General features: G+C 39.5%; 5 protein-coding genes across 5 annotated transcripts; 3 read left to right on the top strand and 2 right to left on the bottom strand.

Annotated features, from left to right (window-relative positions):
- Positions 1–1,976: 1,976 nt before the first annotated feature.
- GCK72_007838 (uncharacterized protein) lies at positions 1,977–3,267 on the top strand (the record flags this gene model as incomplete). Its single annotated transcript, XM_053726481.1, has 2 exons — positions 1,977–2,031; positions 2,693–3,267. The coding sequence occupies 2 exons, from the start codon at positions 1,977–1,979 to the stop codon at positions 3,265–3,267; spliced, it is 630 nt and encodes a 209-aa protein (XP_053590675.1).
- A 1,721-nt stretch (positions 3,268–4,988) lies between these two features.
- On the top strand, positions 4,989–6,806 carry GCK72_007839 (uncharacterized protein; the record flags this gene model as incomplete). Its single annotated transcript, XM_053726482.1, has 3 exons — positions 4,989–5,052; positions 5,987–6,082; positions 6,217–6,806. 3 exons carry the CDS (start codon positions 4,989–4,991, stop codon positions 6,804–6,806), a joined length of 750 nt encoding a protein of 249 aa, XP_053590676.1.
- Positions 6,807–9,946: 3,140 nt separating this feature from the next.
- GCK72_007840 (uncharacterized protein) lies at positions 9,947–10,507 on the top strand (the record flags this gene model as incomplete). Its single annotated transcript, XM_053726483.1, has 1 exon — positions 9,947–10,507. The coding sequence occupies one exon, from the start codon at positions 9,947–9,949 to the stop codon at positions 10,505–10,507; it is 561 nt and encodes a 186-aa protein (XP_053590677.1).
- Positions 10,508–10,567: 60 nt separating this feature from the next.
- GCK72_007841 (uncharacterized protein) lies at positions 10,568–17,389 on the bottom strand (the record flags this gene model as incomplete). The annotated part of the gene is made up of 10 exons (XM_053726484.1): positions 10,568–10,728; positions 10,784–10,852; positions 10,913–11,042; positions 12,417–12,759; positions 14,156–14,289; positions 15,195–15,296; positions 15,342–15,424; positions 15,702–15,829; positions 16,875–17,004; positions 17,218–17,389. 10 exons carry the CDS (start codon positions 17,387–17,389, stop codon positions 10,568–10,570), a joined length of 1,452 nt encoding a protein of 483 aa, XP_053590678.1.
- A 579-nt stretch (positions 17,390–17,968) lies between these two features.
- Positions 17,969–20,692, bottom strand: GCK72_007842 (uncharacterized protein; the record flags this gene model as incomplete). Its single annotated transcript, XM_053726485.1, has 3 exons — positions 17,969–18,056; positions 19,040–19,123; positions 20,247–20,692. The coding sequence occupies 3 exons, from the start codon at positions 20,690–20,692 to the stop codon at positions 17,969–17,971; spliced, it is 618 nt and encodes a 205-aa protein (XP_053590679.1).
- Positions 20,693–21,326: the final 634 nt, after the last annotated feature.

Genomic DNA, 21,326 nt, shown 5'->3' on the forward strand with positions numbered 1-21,326 from the left:
CCGCACTGTCAATCTCTCTCTCCTCAGGTGTAACCAACTATTTAAGTCCTTTAAATCCCTCTCTCCCAATTTCTACATTTCTTTGTTTAAAACATATGTCCTCCCTCTCCTGGAGTACTGTGGCACAGTATATTCCCCTCCTGCATCCAGCCTCCTTTCTCACTCTCTTGAAAAACCCCTCCGTCTCTACTCTCGTAAAGTCTTACAACGCTGTAACATCTCCTTTTCCTCATACCCCCACCGTCTCGAAATTCTGAACCTTGTCTCCCTTAGGCACCGCCGACTTAAATCCCAACTTCTCCTCCTTTATAGCTTCATTAGTTGTGCCTCATATTTCCCCCACCTCAATTATCATGTTAAAATCTCCCAATCCCCTCGTCGTCCCATGACGTTAATCTGCTGCCATCCTTCTATACCCGATTTTTTTTGCTTCCACCATTCCAATTTGGAATGCGATTACTACTAATGTCCCCCAATTCCTCCCTCCATCTAAATTCGAAACCCTCCTTAACTCCGCTATTACTCGTTTTTAGTATTTCAATTAATTGCCTGTTTTCCCCCGGTTTTCTTCTCTTAACTTGCTAACTTCATTAATTTTCTCCCGGTTATTTTACCCCTTATCCCAATTCTCTCACATTTTCCTTCATATGTTACTAGTCCATCTCGTGAGGGATGTATCTAGTCTCCCCCTTTCTTAATGTTTTTTTTCCTCTGTTATTCTATTTGTCAATAAATATATAGAATAAATTACTAATTACCCCAATTAACACCAATATCCACTGTTTTCCAAAGCGGGATATAACGATTTAAAGGATAAATGTAGGAAAAAGATGGGTAAAAATGAGGACAGAATAGGAATGAGACAAGGTAGTGGCCCCTCTGAGATACAATCTGGCTGCCAGCTGATTCATTATTTGTGACATGGTACTAAACCTTATCTCTATTGTCGTTGCAAAATGTCTTATTGTACCTTGAGATAAGATTTAGTGTCACCGATAATGGATTGGCTGGGAGGAAGGTAGATAGTATCGGGACCGGGTCACTATGGCCTTCATCACCTCTCATTCTCATTCTGTCCTCTCTTTTACCCACGGTTTTCCTACATTTACCCTTTAAATCGTTATAACTCTCTTCATTTTTACTCTACTCAAAATCTTCAAACGGATTCAGAATCCTCACGTCTTCAACTTCCCATTCATATAAAATTCCAGGACATCCGGACATTCGGGACACACAGACAGACACTTCCTAAGCTCTCCCGCCTAAATAGAGTCTGTCTGTGTGTCCAGACTGTCCGGATGTCCTTAAAGTTAGTATGAATGGAAAGCTGAAGACGTGAGGATTCGGAATCAGGCTTCAGATTTTGAAAATAACGGACTTTTACCGATTTACAGCGATTTTAATTCTGAAAATTACTATTTTTGAGATAAAATCGTTGTAAATCGATAAATTTTCACATTTTTCAAAATCTGATGCCGCGTTTCGGATTCCGTAGATTCAGAAGACGCTGAGTTCCAGGAATTCTAAATTTTGAGAATCCTGAGACTCAGAATGATAGAATTCTGGAGGTTCTGGTTATTAAGAAGACGTTAAATTCAAAAAATCCGATTTAAAGTCTGAAAATCACTATTTTTGGGTTAAGATCGCTGTAATTCGATCAATTTTCTCATTTTTCATTATCTTAAAACGGATTCAGAATCCCGACGCCTTCAGCTTTCCATTCATATCAAATTCTAGGACATCCGACACACAGACAGACACTATTTAGACGGAAGAGCTTAGGGAGTGTCTGTCTGTGTGTCCAGACTGGCTGGATGCTCTGGAATTTGATATGAATGGAAAGCAGAAGACGTGAGGATTCTGAATCTATTCTCAGATTTTGAAAATAGTGGAAATCGACCGATTTACAGCGATTTTAAGTGAAATTAGTTGATTTCTATTCAAATTTATTCAACATTTTCTCAGGTGTCTTCAAAATGGGCACTACAACACTCATCATATGTCTCTTCCTTGCGAGTTCTATAAATGCAGGTATTCTTTTTGTTTTTGATAGAAAATGGTGCTTAAAATAATCGAAATAATGGAAAAGTCGATTTACGCCTGAAAACACACATTGAGATCGGTTGAGATCGACTAACTACCATTGAGATCCCGTCATGACTTTCTGGGTTACGGTATAACTCGAAACGAACTTCAACACTCTTTTTTCACGCTTTCCGTGTCAAAAAATGCTAAACTTCCGCAAAAAATGGCCCTGAAACTCATGAAAAGCAGGAAACGGGACAAATGCGCGCTAGTTTCGATAAAACCTACAAAAAAATTGCTCAACAACTTCATGAAGCGCGCCGAAGGTAGCCCAGCCTTTTAAAATTTCTAAAAACGCATCAGGAAAACGCGCCAACGTCACCCCAGCCACTTTCGCACTCTTACAGAAAACGCGCCTCAGTTGCGTCAGCTGCTTCGAAAAAACCCAAAATCTTGCAAACGCGCCTACGTCACTTCTTCGAAGGGGGCATATCTCAAATGTGGGTGGAGCTATCAAAAAGTTGTCAACTACAAAAATAAAAAACTAGGCTTGATCTACATAACCATAACACATGTTAAGTTTCTACCGTAACCCAGAAAGCCGTGACGGGATCTCAAAGCTAGCCGATCTCAACAAATCTCTCAATTTACGAGTCTGTTTTTTCAGGTATCACTACCAGAACCACTAACGCAACTTCTGAGCCAGCGGCAACCGACATAGACACCGAACTCGAGAAGATTTCAAAGGGATGTATTACGATCGCAGACTACAAACTACTAACCAAGAACGTCACCGAGTACATCGCCTACGCAATAGGAACAGAGCTAGTCAAGGAGAGTGTAGAGACCATCGGGCTCATCGAGCTACGAGCGGCTCTTCATTTCGGTCCGATGGCTCCATGGACCCATCGGAGCTATAAGGGGCCCAGTGAGCAAGAGCTTGCCTCGGCCACTCTGGAGCAGTATTACAACTTAACAGAACCGAAATCAATAAGGAGAAGTTTGGATAGTTTGATGATAGTGGAGAATGATATTCCACGTGGTATCGCTTTTCTGGATGGGCGGTTTCCCGTGATTCGAATGATGTTTAGAGAGAAATTCGAGAAAATGTTGGGGAAAAGTGCGAAGGATAGGAAGATGGTCGACAGAATGATTGAAGAGTACAATGCGATGCTTAGGAAAATAAGAGATCCAATTGATAAGATATATAACAGCTACAAATGTGAAAACCGCAGTTATTAGATTTGAAACCAATAAACTTTCCTCGTTTTTCGAAGATTTTTCAGATTTTGTTACAAAAATGAAGCTAGATGCACCACTATGAGAATGGATACCAAGGTTCGATCCCGCTTGGGGTCAATTTTTCTAATTTTTGACTTTGGCGCACCTGAGGAGCGTTTTCTATAAGAATAACGGCGTGGCTGGGGTGACGTTGGCGCGTTTTCATGAGTTTGGTCTATTTGCTATATCCATGCAACTCTGACACACACATATGATATAAATATTTAAAGGTATATGAAACGAGAGATGGCATGCAATTATAGGACAGAATGAGAATGAGAGGTGATGAAGGCCATAGTGACCCGGTCCCGATACTATCTACCTTCCTCCCAGCCAATCCATTATCGGTGACACTAAATCTTATCTCAAGGTACAATAAGACATTTTGCAACGACAATAGAGATAAGGTTTAGTACCATGTCACAAATAATGAATCAGCTGGCAGCCAGATTGTATCTCAGAGGGGCCACTATATAAGGCGGTTGGCCATTTTTACCCATCGTTTTTTTCCTACAATTATCCTTTAAATCGTTATATCCCGCTTTTGAAAACTTTTTGATGTTAATTGGGGTAATTAGTAATTTATTCTGGAAGCTTAGATTATGATGGTTCTGAATATGCTTTTAGATTTTGAAAATTGATGGAATTACTGCGATTTTCACCAAAAATAGCGATTTTCAGACTTAAAATCGCTGTAATTCGATCAGTTTTCACAGTTTTCAAAATCTGAAAAGAGATTCAGAATCCTCACGTCTTCAGCTTTCCATTGATCTCAAATTCGACGGGAGAGCTTAAAAAGTGTCTGTCTGTGTGTCCGTCCAAAACGTCCGGATGTCCTTGAAAGAGAAGCTGGAGACGTGAGGATTCTGAATCTGTTTTAAGATTTTGAAAAATGTAAAAATCCATCGATTTTTAGCGATTTTAAGTCTGAAAATCTCTATTTTTGGGTGAAAATTGCTATAAATCGATAAATTTTCACATTTTTCAAAATCCGTTGCCGCGTTTCGGATTCCGTAGATTCAGAAAACGCTGAGTTTCAGGGATTCCAAATTTTGAGAATCTTGAGACTCGGAATGGTAGAATTCTGGAGATTCTGGTTATTCAGAAGACGTCAAATTCAGAGAATCCGATTTCTGAAAATCGCTATTTTTGGGTTAAGATCGCTGTAATTCGATCAATTTTCACATTTTTCAAAATCTTCAAACGGATTCAGAATCCTCACGTCTTTAGCTTCCCATTCATATAAAATTCCGCGACATCCGGACATTTTGGACACACAGACAGACTATATTTAGGCTGGAGAGCTTGAGGAGTGTCTGTCTGTGTGTCCAGACTGTCCGGATGTCCTGGAATTTGATATGAATGGGAAGCTGAAGACGTGAGAATTCTGAATCAGTTCTCAGAATTTGAAAAATGTGAGAGTTGACCAATTTATAGCGATTTTAGGTCCAAAGATTGCAGTTTTGGATGAAAATCACTTCGATTTATTAATTCTCACTTTGTTCAAAATCTGAAACCGAATTCAGAATCTTAGCCCATTTTTGATCTACGAAAAACCTGAAAATAAATTCAGAATCCTCCCTTTCTATTTACATTTAATGTAATCTATGTAGACTCTTCCGATGCAAATTTTCAGCTTAAAACTCAAAAAAAACAACCAAATTTCCAGGTCTTCCTTCACCATGAGGACCGCCACTGCTACAGCACTCATCATATCCATCTTTCTCACGAGTTCTGTAATTACAGGTGAGTATTGTTATCATCGAGACATTCTCATTTTGTAGATCAAATCTAAATCTCTAGTTTTGTAGTTGACAACTTTTCGATAACTCCGCCCACTTTTGAGATATGCGCCTTTAAAGATGGAAGTTTTCAAAAATTCCTAAATTAGTAATTTTCATCGCCAAGATTTGTTTTTAACATTAAAAAAACCGGGAAATTCCGTTTCTGACGTTAAAATCTGTTCAAATCCTAATTTTCCATACATGATACCAAAAATTCGAGTGGGATTTACGCCCGTAAATCGATAAAAATCATAAAAAGCGCGTCTAAGGCGCCCCAGTCTCTAAAAAACTATAAAAATGCGCCACATGTGCCCCAGTTTCTTATATTTTCCAAGGCACAAGAAAAACGCGTCCCAGTCGCGCCAGCCACTCTTATTCCGTTCAAAACGCGCCAACAGCCACGGAAAACAACGCGTCTTAGGCGCGCCAGACCTGTGAGCTTGCTTCTTTGAAGGGGCGTATCTCAAAAGTGGGCGGAGCTATCGAGAAGTTGTCAACTACAAAAATAAATATCTCAACATGGTCTACAAGATAAAACTAAATAAAAACAAAGATAATTTAAAAATCAAAAAATTGACCCCAAGCGGGATCGAACCCTGGTACCCATTCTCAAAGTGGTGCACCTTGACCAAAATCTTCTTCTCGGTCAAATTTTGCTAAAAATGTGGTTTTTGACATGAAAAATCAGGTTTTGAGTAGTTTTTAACGTCAGAAATGGAATTTTCCGGTTATTTCGATGTAAAAATCACATTTTGGTGTTAAAAATGACGCAATTTCCAACTTTAAAGGCGCATATCTCAAAAGTGGGCGGAGCTATCGAAAAGTTGTCAACTAGAAAAATGTAGCTCTAGATTTGATCTACAAAATGAATATAATTTTCAGCCTGTTAGTTTCAGGTATCATCGATAGACCCAGTAATGCGACATTATCTGAGTCTGATATTCCTGTTATCATCGCCCTGCCAGCTCGGAAAGTCATGACGGGATCTCAAAGTTAGTTAGCCGATCTCAACCGATCTAGCGCCGAAGGCGCCCCAGCCATTCTAATTTCGTTCCAAACGCGCCAACGTCACGCCAGCCATCTAACCGATCTCAACCGATCTCAATTTACCAACCTGTTTTTGCAGGTACCACTACCAGACCCACAACTTCTGAGCCCACGGCACCTCCTCCCATGGACCCCGAACTCGAGACAATCTCAAAGGGATGTATTACGATCTCAGACTACAAACTACTAACCAACAACGACGTCACCTGGTTCATCGCCTCAATGATAGGAAGAGCATTAGTTGAGGAGAGTGTCTCCACCATCGGGCTTATGGAGCTCCGAGGGGCTCTTCACTTCAGTCCGATGGCTCCATGGACAAAAACGAACTATACGGAGCCCAGTGAGCAAGAACTCGCCTCGGCCACTCTGGAGCAGTATTATGACCTAAAAGAGCCGAAATCGATGATGAGAAGTTTGGATAGTTTGATGATAATGGAGAAGGATATTCCACGTGGTGTCGCTTTTATGGATGGGCGGTTCCCTGGGATTCGAATGATTTTTGCACAGAAATTCCAGAAAATGATGAGAAAAGGGGGAAAGATGGTCATGGATAGGAAGATGGTCGACAGAATGATTGAAGAGTACTCGGCGATGAATAAGAAAATAAGAGATGCAATTGAAAAGACGAGTTACAACAACTATTGTTGGGATCGCAGTTCTTTGTTTTAAATCATAATTATAAATTCACTATTTCTACCAATAAACCTCTTTTTCGGATTTTTTTTGTACATTGTAGATCAAATCTAGGGCTACATTTTTATAGTTAACAACTTTTGATAGCTCCGCCCACTTTTGAGATATGCAGCTTTAAAGAAGCAAGCTCATAGGTCTGGCGCACCTGAGACGCGCTTTTCCCGTGTCTTCCGTCTGGGCCCTTTAGACAATAAGAGCGGGAAAGTGTCTGGCGTGAAGTTGGCGCGTTTTCCTAAGGGGCGCCTCACTGAAAACAGCCAAAGTTGATACCTTTTTTCCGGTACTGTATATAGGCTTCTTGTCACGTGTGATCTCAGGGTTAGACGTTCACTAGGCTAGGCCAGTTCACGTCACAAGTTTCAGAGCTCATAACTCGGCTCGCAGAGACATTTAGCACGTTTTGACTGCAGAAATGGACTCCCCGTGGTTGAAAATACTTATAATCAAATTTATAGATTGTTTGAAAGTGGCGTCTCCAAATACTTCCCTTGTTAGTGGCCCCCCGATATCCAGATAGTATCGGGTCACTCGACCTTCCGCTTCATATTCTGTCCTCCTTATTAATGTTTCCAGGTCATCCTCCTTTGAATCTTTACATCTCGCTTCATTTTCACCCGACACAAAATCTGAGAACTGATTCAGAATCCTCACGTCTTCAGCTTTCTAATCATATCTGTTTATTTATTGTGTGTCTTCAAAATGGGCACTACAACACTCATCATATGTCTCTTCCTTGCAAATTCTATAACTGCAGGTATTCTTATTTATTTATTTTAATTCGATATGAAGGGCAAGGAGCCACTGATACAACCGAAGAGGATTCAAAAAGATAAATAAATATTTGATGGGCCGATTCTGGAGGACGCAAAATTAGGTGGTAAAAAACTATTTTTCCCTTTGGAAGTAGTAAAAAAGAGAAAAATAGTTTTGCCCTTTTTTTGCTACCTCGTGAATAGGCCAAAAACGAGAGAGGGAGGGGGGAGACAAGTAGAAACATTAATAGTTGAGGGGAGAAAGAGTTAGATACTTAGACAAATCAACATGTTTCAAGTTAGTTTTAAACGAACGGGAGGAGGATTTAACCGGGAAAGAAGAAACGGGTAGAGAATTCCAACAGTTTAAAGTACGGTTGGTCAAGAACTGGGAGCTGGATTTGTGACTATTTTTAATATTACAACGCAAATAAAATGGGTGTCTTCTTAGAGATTTAACAGATGGAATAAATGTAAATAAGGCATTTGCACAATAGATCTCTCTGCTGATAATTGATTTATATATGAATACCAAATCGAAAACTAATCTTCTGAGCTCCAGAGAGTCCAGTCCACATATATCCAGAGCGTTGAAATAGGATGTATATTCTATTCCAAACTTTTTGAAAATTCGATGAACAAATGACTTCTGAATAGATTCAATCTTCCGAATGTGAAGTTTGAGATAGGGCGAGAAAATAGTACATCCATACTCCAAGATAGGTCGAATATATATAATATAACATCTAATAAACACTTCCATAGTCGAATTCTTCAGAATATTGAAAAGCATATTCACTCTGAATTGAGATCTCCTTAAAATAATATTGACATGATGTGTAAATGACAGGTCGTCCGAAAAGAATATTCCTAGATCTCGAATATGCCTGACAAAAGGGAGTTTCAAACCTGAGATATGGAAATCCGGGGAAGTTTTGCTTTTGAGGTTGCGTGTCGAGAGTCTGAATTCTTTTAGTTATTGGATAGAAAATGGTTCTTAAAATAATCGAAATAATGGTAAAATACGTGTCGATTTACGCCCGTAAATCAAGTTGAGATTTGCGCCAAAGGCGCGCCCGAGACAACCCAAAAAATTGTCAAGTTTTTATTTTAAAATCGCCCAAAAAAGGGCACCTAAAGCACCCCGACCAGGGTGCTCCACCGATACTTCAAAACCGATTTAAATCGGTTATTGGTAAGAACATCGGTTGAAATATTCGTCGGTTTTTAGAAAAATAAATCGATTTTTCTCCGGGGAAAAATCGGAAGAAATCGATTTTCTTCGATTTTGTTTTGAAAAAAAACCGTTCGATTTCGGTTTTCATCGGTTTAGAAACCGATTATTCTTCGATTTTTACCGATTTTAACCGATTTTCATCGGTTTTTTCTTGAAGTTCAAGTTCTACAGTAGTTTGTCACGTTTCTATCATATTTTGCACTGTTCTCAATTTAGATTTTATGTTAAAATTAATGATTTCTCTTTTTTGTTCAAATTTTCTATAAAAATAGAAAAAACGTGTGACGTTATTGAAACGTGACAAACTACTGTAGAACTTGAACTTTAAGAAAAAACCGATGAAAATCGGTAAAAATCGGTAAAAATCGAAGAATAATCGGTTTTTTAACCGGTTTCTAAACCGATGAAAACCGAAACCGAACGGTTTTTTTTTCAAAACACAATCGAAGAAAATCGATTTCTTCCGATTTTTGTTCGGTTTTAAATCGGTTTTTGTTTTTGAAAAACCGGTTGAAATTAACCGATTGAAGAAACGATTTTCACCGGTTGAAAAAAACCGGTTTTTCTTCGATTTTACCGCCGGTGGAGCACCCTGACCCCGACTCTTAAAAAACTTAAAAAATGCAAAAATTCCGCAAAAAATGGCCCTGAAACTCAAGAAAAGTAGGAAACGGGACAAATGCGCGCCACAATTTCGATAAAAACTACAAAAAAGTTGCTCAAAAACTTTATGAAGCGCGCCGAAGGAAGCCCAGCCTTATAAAATTTCTAAAAAAAACGCGTCAGGAAAACGCGCCAACGTCACCCCAGCCAATTTCGCACTCTTACAGAAAACGCGCCTCAGTTGCGCCAGCTGCTTCAAAGAAACCCCAAAATCTTGCAAACGTCACTTCTTCAAAGGGGGCGTATCTCAAAAGTGGGCGGAGCTATTGAAAAGTTGTCAACTTGTAAAATGAAGAGCTAGACATGATCTACCTAACCATGACTAATTTTAAATTCTACAGTAACCCAAAAAGCCATGACGGGATCTCAAAGTTTGTTAACCGATCTCAACCGATCTCAACCGATCTCAATTTACTGTTTTTGCAGGTATCACTACCAGACCCACTAATGCAACTTCTGAATCTATGGCTCCTCCTCCCATCGATATGGACACCGAACTGGAAAAGATCTCAAAGGGATGTATTACGTTCTCAGACTACAAACTACTAGCCACCAAAGATGTCACCTGGTGGATCGCCTTAATGATAGGAAGAGAATTAGTCAAGGAGAGTGCCTCGACCATCGGGCTCATGGAGCTCCGAGGGGCTCTTCACTTCGGCCCGATAGCTCCATGGACCCATTTGACCTATACGGAGCCGAGTGAGCAAGAACTCGCTTCGGCCACTCTGGAGGAGTATTATGAGCTAAAAGAGCCAAAGTCACTGGATAGAAGTCTCGATAGTTGGTGGTTGCTGGAGAAGGATATTCCACGTGGTGTCGCTTTTATGGATGGGCGGTTCCCCGTGATTCGAATGATTTTTAAGGGGAAATTCGAGAAAATGATGAGAAAAGGGGGAAAGATGGTCATGGACAGGAAGATGGTCGACAGAATGATTGAAGAGTACTTGGCGATGGATAAGAAAATAAGAGATGCAATTGAGAAGGCAAAGTACAGCTACGAATGTCAAATCCAAAGTTATCCCTGATTCATAATTGAAAATAATATATTTCTATCAATAAATCTTTTTTTCGGATCCTGGATTGAGTTACTGTAGTTTTATGATCCGGACTATAGGATCAACGTCGCTAGGATCCGGCATGACGTGATCCAACAGATCTTGGATCCTGGATCGGGTTACTGTACTTGATCCAACAGATCTTGGATCCTGGATCGGGTTACTGTACTTGATCCTACGAATCTTGGATCCTGGATCGGGTTACTGTACTTGATCCAACGAATGTTGGATCCTAGATCGGGTTACTGTACTTGATCCTACGGATCTTGGACCCTGGATCAGAGTTACTGTACTTGACCCAACAGATCTTGGATCCTGGATCGGGTTACTGTACTTGATCCCACGGATCTTGGGTCCTGGATCGGGTTACTGTACCTGATCCTAGGGATCTTGGATCCTGGATCAGAGTTACTGTACTTGATCCTGGGGATCTGCGATCCAGGACGGGATTACTGTACTTGATCCTAGGGATCTTGGATCCTGGATCGGGTAACTGTACTTGATCCTAGGGATCTTGGATCGGGTTACTGTACTTGATCCTATGGATCTTGGATCCTGGATCGGGTTACTGTACTTGATCCTACGAAACTTGGATCCTGGATCGGGTTACTGTACTTGATCCTACGAAACTTGGATCCTGCATAGGGTTACTGTACTTGATCCTACGGATCCTGCATAGGGTTACTGTACTTGATCCTACGGATCCTGGATCGGGGTTACTGTACTTGATCCTACGGATCTTGGTGCCTAGATCGGAGAGATCTTATCCTACGGATCTTGGATCCAGGATCGGGTTACTGTACCTTATCCTAACAACCTGCACATCAAACTACAGAGATGCTTCATCATTTTTCACCAAAATTCAAAATTTAATTATAACAATTAAATCTCAATTAATTAATTATGCCAATTGAATCGTCGCCAGTTTATCGTAGAATTTCCCGTCGGAAGAAGTTGTCGAGGAGTTGAGTGGACACAGACACATCTGAAACGACGAGATAGTAGAATTTCCTGGTGGCCTAGTTTCCCAACCGGTGGCCTAGAAAATGCGAAAACTCGGCCACGTCAATTTTTTCGGTTTTTAACGGATTTTTGTCAAAATTTCACCGATTTTCTTCAAATTTTCTGAATTTTTCAACTGGTGGCCTAGTTTTCCAACCGCTGGCCTAGAAAATCCGAAGACTCGGCCATCAATTTTTTTTCGGTTTTTTTTAGAAAATTTGCTAAATTTTACCCATTTTCAACCTTTTTTTGATTTTCCTGGTGGCCTAGAAAACTATAAAAAAACTCGGCCACCCCAATTTTTTTTGTTTTTGTCGGATTTTTGCAAATTCAGCAATTTTTAACCAATTTTCAAAAAAAAATTCATGGTGACCTAACTTTTTCAAGTCGTGGCCTAGAAAACCAAAAAACTCGGCCATCATTTTTTTTCATTTTTAACTTTTTTTTTGATTTTCAACTGGTGGCCTAGAAATCGCAAAAACTCGGCCACGTCATTTTTTTCGGTTCTTAACGGATTTTTTCGAAATCTGGCTCATTTTCAATCGATTTTCTTCAAATTTTCTGAATTTTTCAACTGCCGGCCTAGTTTTCCAGGCGGTGGCCTAGAAAACGAAAAAACTCAGCCATTAAATTTTTTCGGTTTTTTTTTCCAAAATTTCCAAAATTTTACCCATTTTTTCCGTTTTTAACCAATTTTTTTTGATTTTCAATTGGTGGCCTAGTTTTCCAACCGGTGGCCTTGAAAACGCAAAAACTCGGCCACGTCAATTTTTTCGGTTTTTAACGGATTTTTGTCAAAATTTCACCGATTTTCTTCAAATTTTCTGAATTTTTCAACTGGTGGCCGAGTTTCCCAACCGGTGGCCTAGTTAATTACCTCGTTAATCTGAATGGTTCCAAAGTGCATTTCCTTCAAATCCTCCAACATTTTCTTCGCATTAAACGAATTTTTTGAATTCTTTTTGTCTTGTTGTGAGACATATCTCGAATTCATAAGTGTCATGTGAAGTTTGACGTCTTCTGAATCCGTGACGACGTCTTCTGAATTTCCAGAATTTCCACCGAGAAGTTCAACGAGTCGTCTGGAGACGAAATTCGCGATTTTTTGCACTTTTTCTCCTTTTATTTTCGCGTAGATCACAGAAACTTGCGACGGATCGTCGTTCATCATATCGATTCCTTGGATGTCTGCGATGAGGGGGGCGGAGTCGAGAAGGGGTCTGGAAATCAGAAATTTCTAGAAGACGTGGGGGATTCTGAATCTGAATTCAGATGTTTTACCCAAAAAATAGCGATTTTCAGACTTAAAATCATACTTGTCATTTGGGTGGCCCGGCCCGCGGGCCGGGCCGAGGAAAAATTTTGCCGGCCCGGCCCGGCCCGGTCGGCCCGGGTGGAAAATTTTTTTTAATTTTTGCACCCCAAAAATAATTTTCAAGTGCTTTTTTATCACTAAATTCACTGTAGAAAAAATAATAAAAATCGTCAATTCAGTCGAATTTTTGCAGAAAATGCCCCAAACACCACTTTTTCTAAAATTACTGCTGAAAAAAACATGTTTTTTGAAAAAAGTCGCTTCACCCGGGCCGACCGGGCCGACCCGGGCCGGGCCGGTGAAAATTTGGAAATCGGCCCGGCCCGGCCCGGCCCGGCCCGTGACAAGTATGCTTAAAATTGATGTACATCGATCAATCTTCATTATTTTCAAAATCTGAAACCGAATTCAGAATCCTCACGTCTTCAGCTTTCCATTCATATCAAATTCCAAGACATCCGGAAATCCGGACACACAGACAGACACTCTTAAGTTCTCTCGCCTAAATAGTGTCTATCTGTGTGTCCAGAATGTCCGGATGTCTTGGAATTTGATATAAACGGAAAGCTGAAGACGTGAGGATTCTGAATTCGGCTTCAGATTTTGAAAAATGTAAAAATTGATCGATTCACATCGATTTTAAGTCTGAAAATAGTGATTTTTAGGTAAAAATCGGATTTTTTGAATTTGACGTCTTCTAAGCTACCAGAATCCCCAGAATTCTACCATTCAGAGTCTCCGGATTCTGGAAAAATTGAAATTCAGAATTTCGGGAACTCAACGTCTTCTGAATCTACAGAATCCGAAACGCGAATATCTAATCGATTCACAGCAATTTTCACCCAAAAATAGCGATTTTCAGACTTAAAATCGCTGAAAATCGATGACTTCTCACATTTCTCAAAATCCGATAACGGATTCAGAATCCTCACGTCTTCAGCTTCCCAATCATATCAAATTCCAGGACATCCGGACATTCGGGACACACAGACAGACACTCCCTAAGCTCTCTTGCCTAAATAGTGTCTGTCTGTGTGTCCAAAATGTCAGGATGTCCTGGAATTCGATATGATTGGAAAGCTGAAGACGTGAGGATTCTGAATCCGCTTTAGGATTTTGAAAAATGTGAAAATTGGCCGATTTACAGCGATTTTAAGTCTGAAAATAGCAATTTTCAAACTTAAAATTGCTGTAAATCGGTCAATTTCCACTATTTTCAAAATCTGAAACCGGATTCAGAATCCTGAGGACGTAAGGATTCAGAATCCGGATTCAGATTTAAAAATCCAAAATTCGCATACTTAATCTCGTCGTGAATCACTCTGAATGCCTCCTCCATCTTCTTCATATCCGATTCATCGAACAGTCGGACGACTGAAATTGTCAAATGGAGGCGAGACGTCTTGGTGAATAGTTGCGGGTTACGAGTGGACTCCTGGAATTCAAAATTTTAAAAATCTTCAAACGGATTCAGAATCCTCACGTCTTCAGCTTTCCAATCATATCAAATTCAGGACATCCGGACGTTGTGGACACACAGACAGACACTATTTAGGCAAGAGAGCTTTGGAGTGTCTGTCTGTGTGTCCAGAATGTCTGGATGTCCTCGAATTTGATATCATTGGAAAGCTGAAGACGTGAGGATTCTAAAGCCATTTTCAGATTTTGAAAAATATGGGAATTGATTGATTTACAGCGGTTTTAAGTCTGAAAATCGCTATTTTTGAGTGAAAGTCGTTATAAATCGAACAATTTTCACGTTTTTCAAAATCTGATACCGCGTTTTGGATTCTGTAGATTCAGAAGACGCTGAATTCCCGCAATTCTGAATTTTGAGAATCCTGAGACTCGGAATGATAGAATTCTGGAGATTCTGGTTATTCAGAAGACGTCAAATTCAAAAAATCCGATTTTAAGTCTGAAAATCACTAGTTTTGGGTGAAAATCGCTGTAAATCGGTCAATTTTTACATTTTTCAAAATCTGAAAACGGATTCTGAATCCTCTCGTCTTCAGCTTCCCATTCGTGTAAACTTCCAGGATATCCGGACATTCGGGACACACAGACAGACATCATTTAGGCAAGAGAGCTTAGGGAGTGTCTGTCTGTGTGTCCAGACTGTCGGGATGTCTTGGAATTTAATATGAATGGGAAGCGGAAGACGTGAGGATTCTGAAGCCGTTTTCAGAACTTTGAATTTCGTCAAAATAATTTTATAGTCGTGAATTTCAATTTTTTGAATTTGGCGTCTTCTGAACTATCAGAATCTCCGGAATTCTACCATTCTGAGTCTCCAGATTCTAGAAATTCTCAAAAATCGGAATTCTGAATCTTGCTTACATGAAACTCGTTACTATCCATCACCAACTTCTTGAACACTTCGAAATTCTCCTGAATCTCAGGGTGATCGCAGGGGAAGGCGACGAAGTGGGTGGGGCGGGACTGGAATTAATTATTTGATTAATTAATTACTAATTAATTAATTACAGATTTCCTCGCGTCATCCACAAAAATCTCGATGCGATCGAGACAGCGTTGAACACATTCCAGACTGATGATCGACGTGATTTCTGAAATTTTTTCTGAAATTCAAGAAAAAGGAAATTTCTTGGATTTTGGACAATTCAAATTCGATTTTCAACAATTTTAAGCAAAATTTAGCGCTTTTTTCGATATTTTTAGTGTTTTGAGTAAATTTTCAGCCAAACTAGACCTAATTTATGCATTTTCATGTAACATGGTGAATTTCAGATGTTTTTTGGCGATTTTCAGCGATTTTCAGATAGTTTCCGGCGTTTTTCAGTAATTTTCAGCCATATTTTCAGCCATTTTCAGCCATACACTTACCACACGGTTTATCCTTCTGCTCCCTTCGCGGCGTCTTCACTCGACACTGCGTATCATTTTCCAATGAATTCAGTGCGCGTCGATTCATTCCAATCAATTTTCCTATGAAGCATGCAGGGACTTGGATTCTGAAGAGTAATTAATCTAATTAGGCTAATTAGGCTCCGCCCACTAGCTAAGCCACGCCCATTTTTGCGAGATATGGTGCATCGGTGGTGGGGTTTTAGCTTCAAAACGTCAAAAATTTTTTTTTTTAATTCTAAAATTAGGCTCCGCCCACTTTCAGTGAATTCTGGCAATTTTTCAAGTTTTTTGGCCTAAAAAACGGATTTGTAGCGCACATTTTCAAGCTGAAAACGCAAAAATTTCAAAAATTCCGTTTTCAGGCCACGCCCACTAACCATATGGTGCATCGGCGGAGTTTTAGTCGTATTTTGGTGGTTTTTTGGCAATTTTTGTGGTTTCTCCGCATAAAAAGGCGTTTCGAGCACATTTTCAGACTGAAAACGCGAAAATTTCAAAAATCACGATTTTAAGCCACGCCCACTAACCACATGGTGCATCGGCGGCGTTTTAGCCGCATTTCAGTGATTTTTGGCAATTTTTCAATTTTTTCGGTCTGAAAAACGGGTTTTTGAGCACATTTTCAGGCTGAAAACGGCAAAAATTTGAGAAATTCCGTTTTTAGGCCACGCCCACTAACCACATGGTGCATCGGCAGGGTTTTAGCCGTATTTTGAGGATCTTTGGCAGTTTTTGAAGGTTCTTCGCATAAAAAGGCGTTTCGAGCACATTTTCAGACTGAAAACGCGGAAATTTCAGAAATACCGATTTTAGGCCACGCCCACTGACCAAATGGTGCACGGCGGGATTTTCGCGGAATTTTACGGATTTTAATGGTTTTTACGTAAAAAAAAAACGGTTTTAAAGCAAAATTCTATGCTGAAACCGACAAAAATCGTATTTTCAGCCTAAAAACTCCAAAATTACATTTTCAGGCCACGCCCACTGGTCATATGGTGCATCGACCAGTTTTAATGAGATTTTAGTGGTTTTTAATGATTTTTACGTAGAAAAAACGATTTTAAAGCAAATTTTCGTGCTGAAAATGTGATTTTTCACCAAAAATCGCATTTTTTAGCTAAAAACTCATAAAAATTCCAAAAAACCCACGTCGCCATCCATTTCTTGCCTCCAACTACAGTAATCCTCTCGTCTTCTGTCGGTTGTGGATCCATGGATACTGTAGTTTCAGATTTTGCCGTCGCTTTGCCGATTTTCTGTTTTAGAGCGGGGAGACCGGCTGAAAAAAAAATTTTGAAATTTTTTTTCACTTGTCCACGAGGAGTACACGACGGAATTTGGGATTTTCGGGATTTTTAGAGGTTTTCAATAAAAATAAACGTGATTTTCAGATTCAGCGTAGTTGAAAATGTATATATATGACTTTTTTAGAGAAAACATGTTTTCGAAAAAAAAATTTTTTGTCTGAAAATTTTCAGATTTTCAGACTAACGTGGCGGCGCGATGCATCCAATCGACGGTTCGTCCTCATAGACATCTGGAGTGTCTTCGAATTGATCTACAGTAATCTCCGTCGCGGAGGCTCCGCCCACTTTCTGATACGCAGTCTTACGGTATTTCCGACCGTTGATTGAGTATGTTCCAGTTGAGAGGGGAAGGGACATCTGGAATTTCGGATGGATTTTGGAATTTTTGATATGATTGGAAAGCTGAAGACGTGAGGATTCTGAATCTGTTCTCAGATTTCGAAAAATGTGAAAATGGGCGGAGTTATAGCGATTTTTTGGCTGAAAATAGCAATTTTCAGACTTAAAATCGCTAAAAATCGGTAAATTTTCACATTTTTCAAAATCTGAAAACGGATTCAGAATCCTCACGTCTTCAGCTTTCCAATCATATCAATTTTTCCAAAAAAAAGGAATCTTCCGGAATCTGAAAATTCTGAAAAATATATAAAATCAAGGGATTCTGTAACCAAAAACTTCAAGTTTTTCAAATTTTTCAGAAAAAAAAAGCAAATTTTTCATAATCAATCAATAAAACGGGTAACAAGTACAGTATATTCTCTTTGGGTGTCTATAAAATTGGCTATAATTGGCTATAATTGATTGTCATAGTAATTATCATAATGAATGAATGAAATGAAATGAAATATTCAACAAAAAAAAAGAAAAAATTCAAAAATTCTGAATTCTGGAGAATCAGAAGACGTCAAAATCCAAAAATTCTGGAATTTCAGAAATTTAAAGTTGACGAGCAGCTGCTCCAATCGCTTCCACAGCACGATTGATCTCCTCCTCAGTCAAATCGTATTGAAACATGACGCGGATGCTGAAAATACAAAGAACATCGACATGGTGCATCGACGAGTTTTTGGCCGTTTTTAGTGATGTTAACATTCAAAATTCGGTTTTTTGAGCGGATTCTTATCTTTAAAACGTCAAAAAACCCTCTTTAGGCTCTGCCCACTATATGGTGCATCGGCGCGAATTTAGCCGTATTTTAGTCTAGTTTTCAGAAGTTTTTCGACGGATTTTATCGATTTTTATGTCGGAAAAATGGTTTCCGAATTGATTTTAGTTCGAAAAACGCCAAAAATCCATTTTTGACCTAAAAATCTTTCAAAACCCACTTTTAGACCTATTAGCGGAGCATTTTCGTTACAACTGCGCTCCGCCGCAAACGAGAGAGTATCGGCGAGAGACGCAGAGTTTTCTTCTGGCGCGAAACAGATTTTCACCATTTTTCATCTATTTTTGCATAATTTTCTCTCGGAAATTGGCAAATTTTTAATTAAAACTAGTTACGCAGTTGTAAGAAGACGTGGGCCGCTAATATACGGATTTTAGTTTTTGGCGTTTTTGCATTCTAAATTCGATTTTTTTGAGCGGACCTTTTTTTGAGCGGAAAAAGTTTTTAAGGTGTTAAAAAAGGTTTTCAGGCTCCGCCCACCATAATTCAGGGCTCCGGGGCATTTCGCCACCAATTTTCGGCAGATTTCCGAAGCTTTATGGGGAAAAACCATAGCACTTTAATTAGCATAATCAACGGGTACTAGTGGTATGTTTTCCCCCATAAAGCTTCGGAAATTTAAGCCACGCCCAATTTGGTGCATCGGTGAGTTTTTGGAGACTATTGGCCGTTTTTAGTGATTTGCACAGCCGAAAATAGCATTTTGAGCGGACTTTAATCATCAAAAAATCAGTTTTAAGCCACGCCCACTAGCTATATGGTGCATCGGCGGGATTTTTTCGATTTTGAATGGGAAAAATCGGTTTCCGACCCAATTTTGGTGCTAAAAACGCCCATGTTACCTCGGTCGACACTTGAAAATCTCCTCTTTATCCAAATATCTTGCTCTGGTGACCAGACAGACACTATTTCCGTTTTGGACAATTCTGAAGCGATTTTCAGCGAGTTTCAGCGGTTTTCAGTGAACTTTTGATCAATTTTCGAGCATTTCCTGTTGCCGTTTTCAAAAATCACTTGAAATCGACGAAAATTGCTCATAAATACAATGAAAACCGCCAAATTGAAGCAAAAGTCAGATACGATGCACCATATTACATGAAAATGCCAAAATTAGGTCTAATTTGGCTGAAAATTGACTCAAATACACTAAAAATTTTGAAAAAAAAAGCGCTAAATTTCGCTTTAAATCGCTGAAAATCGCTTCAGAACTGTCCAAAACCCAAATTTTCCAAAATCTTTGGTTTTTCTAACGTCCCAGGCGTATTTTATACCATTTTTGGCCGTTTTGCACACTTTTTGGCCGTTTCAGACCACGTTTACCCGCTTTATACCCCGATTACCTCGGTGGGCGGAGCCTAAAACTGAGTTTTTGACGTTTTTAACATTAAAATCTGCTTAAAATGCAATTTTTAATCTAAAACCGCCAAAAAATCCATTTCTAAGTCCTCTCACCTCGGCCGACACTTGAAAATCTCTCAATTTGTCCAAAAACGACCAAAAATCAGTTTTTAGGCCACGCCCACTTGTTATATGGTGCATCTGCGAGGGTTTATGCGTATTTCAGCGATTTTTTTTCGGTTTTAAAAATGAAAAATCGGTTTTCGAGCCGATTTTGGTGCTAAAAACGTCAAAAAAATTCATTTTCAACATAAAATCTTTCAAAATCTCACTTTTAGACTAGATTTATGGTGCATCGGCGTGCTTTTGCCGGTTTTAAGTGATTTATAGTGACTTTTATATACAAAAATAGCATTTTAAGCGGATTTTAACGTTAAAAACGCCAAAAATTAGTACTTAACAAAAATTCTGAAATCAGGCTCCGCACACTATCCACATGGTGCATCGGTGGGATTGTTGCGGATTTCAGCGATTTTTTTGGTTTTGAATGGGAAAAATCGGTTTCCGAACAGATTTTTGAGCTAAAAACACCTAAAATCTATTTCTAACATAACAATCGTTCAAAATCGGCTCGGAAACCAATTTTTTCGGTTTAAAAACGAAAAAAAATCGGTTTCCGACCCAATTTTGGTGCTAAAAACGCCTCGATACCTCGGCCGACACTTGAAAATCTCCTCTTTATCCAAATATCTTGCTCTGGTGACCAACAAACGGTTCTCCTCAAACACTTTCTCCACCAATTCATTCAATTTTCGATCCGCCACTGTCTCATCTGTCTCCTCGTAATACAAATGTTTCATCGGGCTCTCCGGACACGCCTGAACCATAAATTTCGTGTTTTTCAGCGCCGTTTCCAGTTTTCGTTGTCCATCAATCGATATTTGAGTGACACGTTGCACACGTTCCGGTTGTTCGTCAATGATGGCGATGGCTTCAGAAGCGGCGGTGGCGAGAAGTGGGGGCAAGGAGGCGGAGAAACAGTAGCCGAGACCCGAGAGACGTTGATGACCGACGACGAATGAACGACCGACACAGAAACCGCCTGTTGAGGCGATTCCGTTCTCTAGGGACGCCATTATCATGTCGACGTCATCCATTGGAACGGAGAAGTGTTCCGTCACTCCTGGAATTAGAAGAAAATGAATGAAAAGTGGCGAAAATCGGATTTTCACACAGATTTTTGGCTGAAAATGGCAATTTTCAGACTAAAAATCGATCAATTTTCACATTTTTCGGAATCTTCAAACGGATTCAGAATCCCCACGTCATCAGCTTTCCAATCATATCAAATTCAGGATATCCGGACAGTGTGGACACACAGACAGACACTATTTAGGCGGGAGAGCTTAAAGAATGTCTTTCTGTGTGTCCCTAATGTCCGGATGGCCTGGAATTTTTAACCAAAAAGGTGCGTTTTTGGTTGTTTTCTGTGCGAAAAACTGCAATTTTTACGATATTCCGCGATTTTATGTTAAAAATCGTCGTTCTATATGAAAAGTGGCGAAAATAGTGAATTTTTCAGATTTTCAGATTTTCAGACCGATTCAGATCGCTCTAGATTGCTGAAAAACGTTCAAATTCTCCCGCCTAAGAATTCTGGCGACTCTGGTTATTCAGAAGACGTCAAATTCAAAAATCCGATTTCAAGTTTGAAAATCACTATTTTTGGGTTAAAATCGCTGTAATTCGATCAATTTTCTCCTTTTTCAAAATCTTCAAACGGATTCAGAA

Source organism: Caenorhabditis remanei, chromosome II (genome assembly GCF_010183535.1).
Source record: "Caenorhabditis remanei strain PX506 chromosome II, whole genome shotgun sequence".
Classification (NCBI taxonomy): Eukaryota; Metazoa; Nematoda; class Chromadorea; order Rhabditida; family Rhabditidae; genus Caenorhabditis; species Caenorhabditis remanei.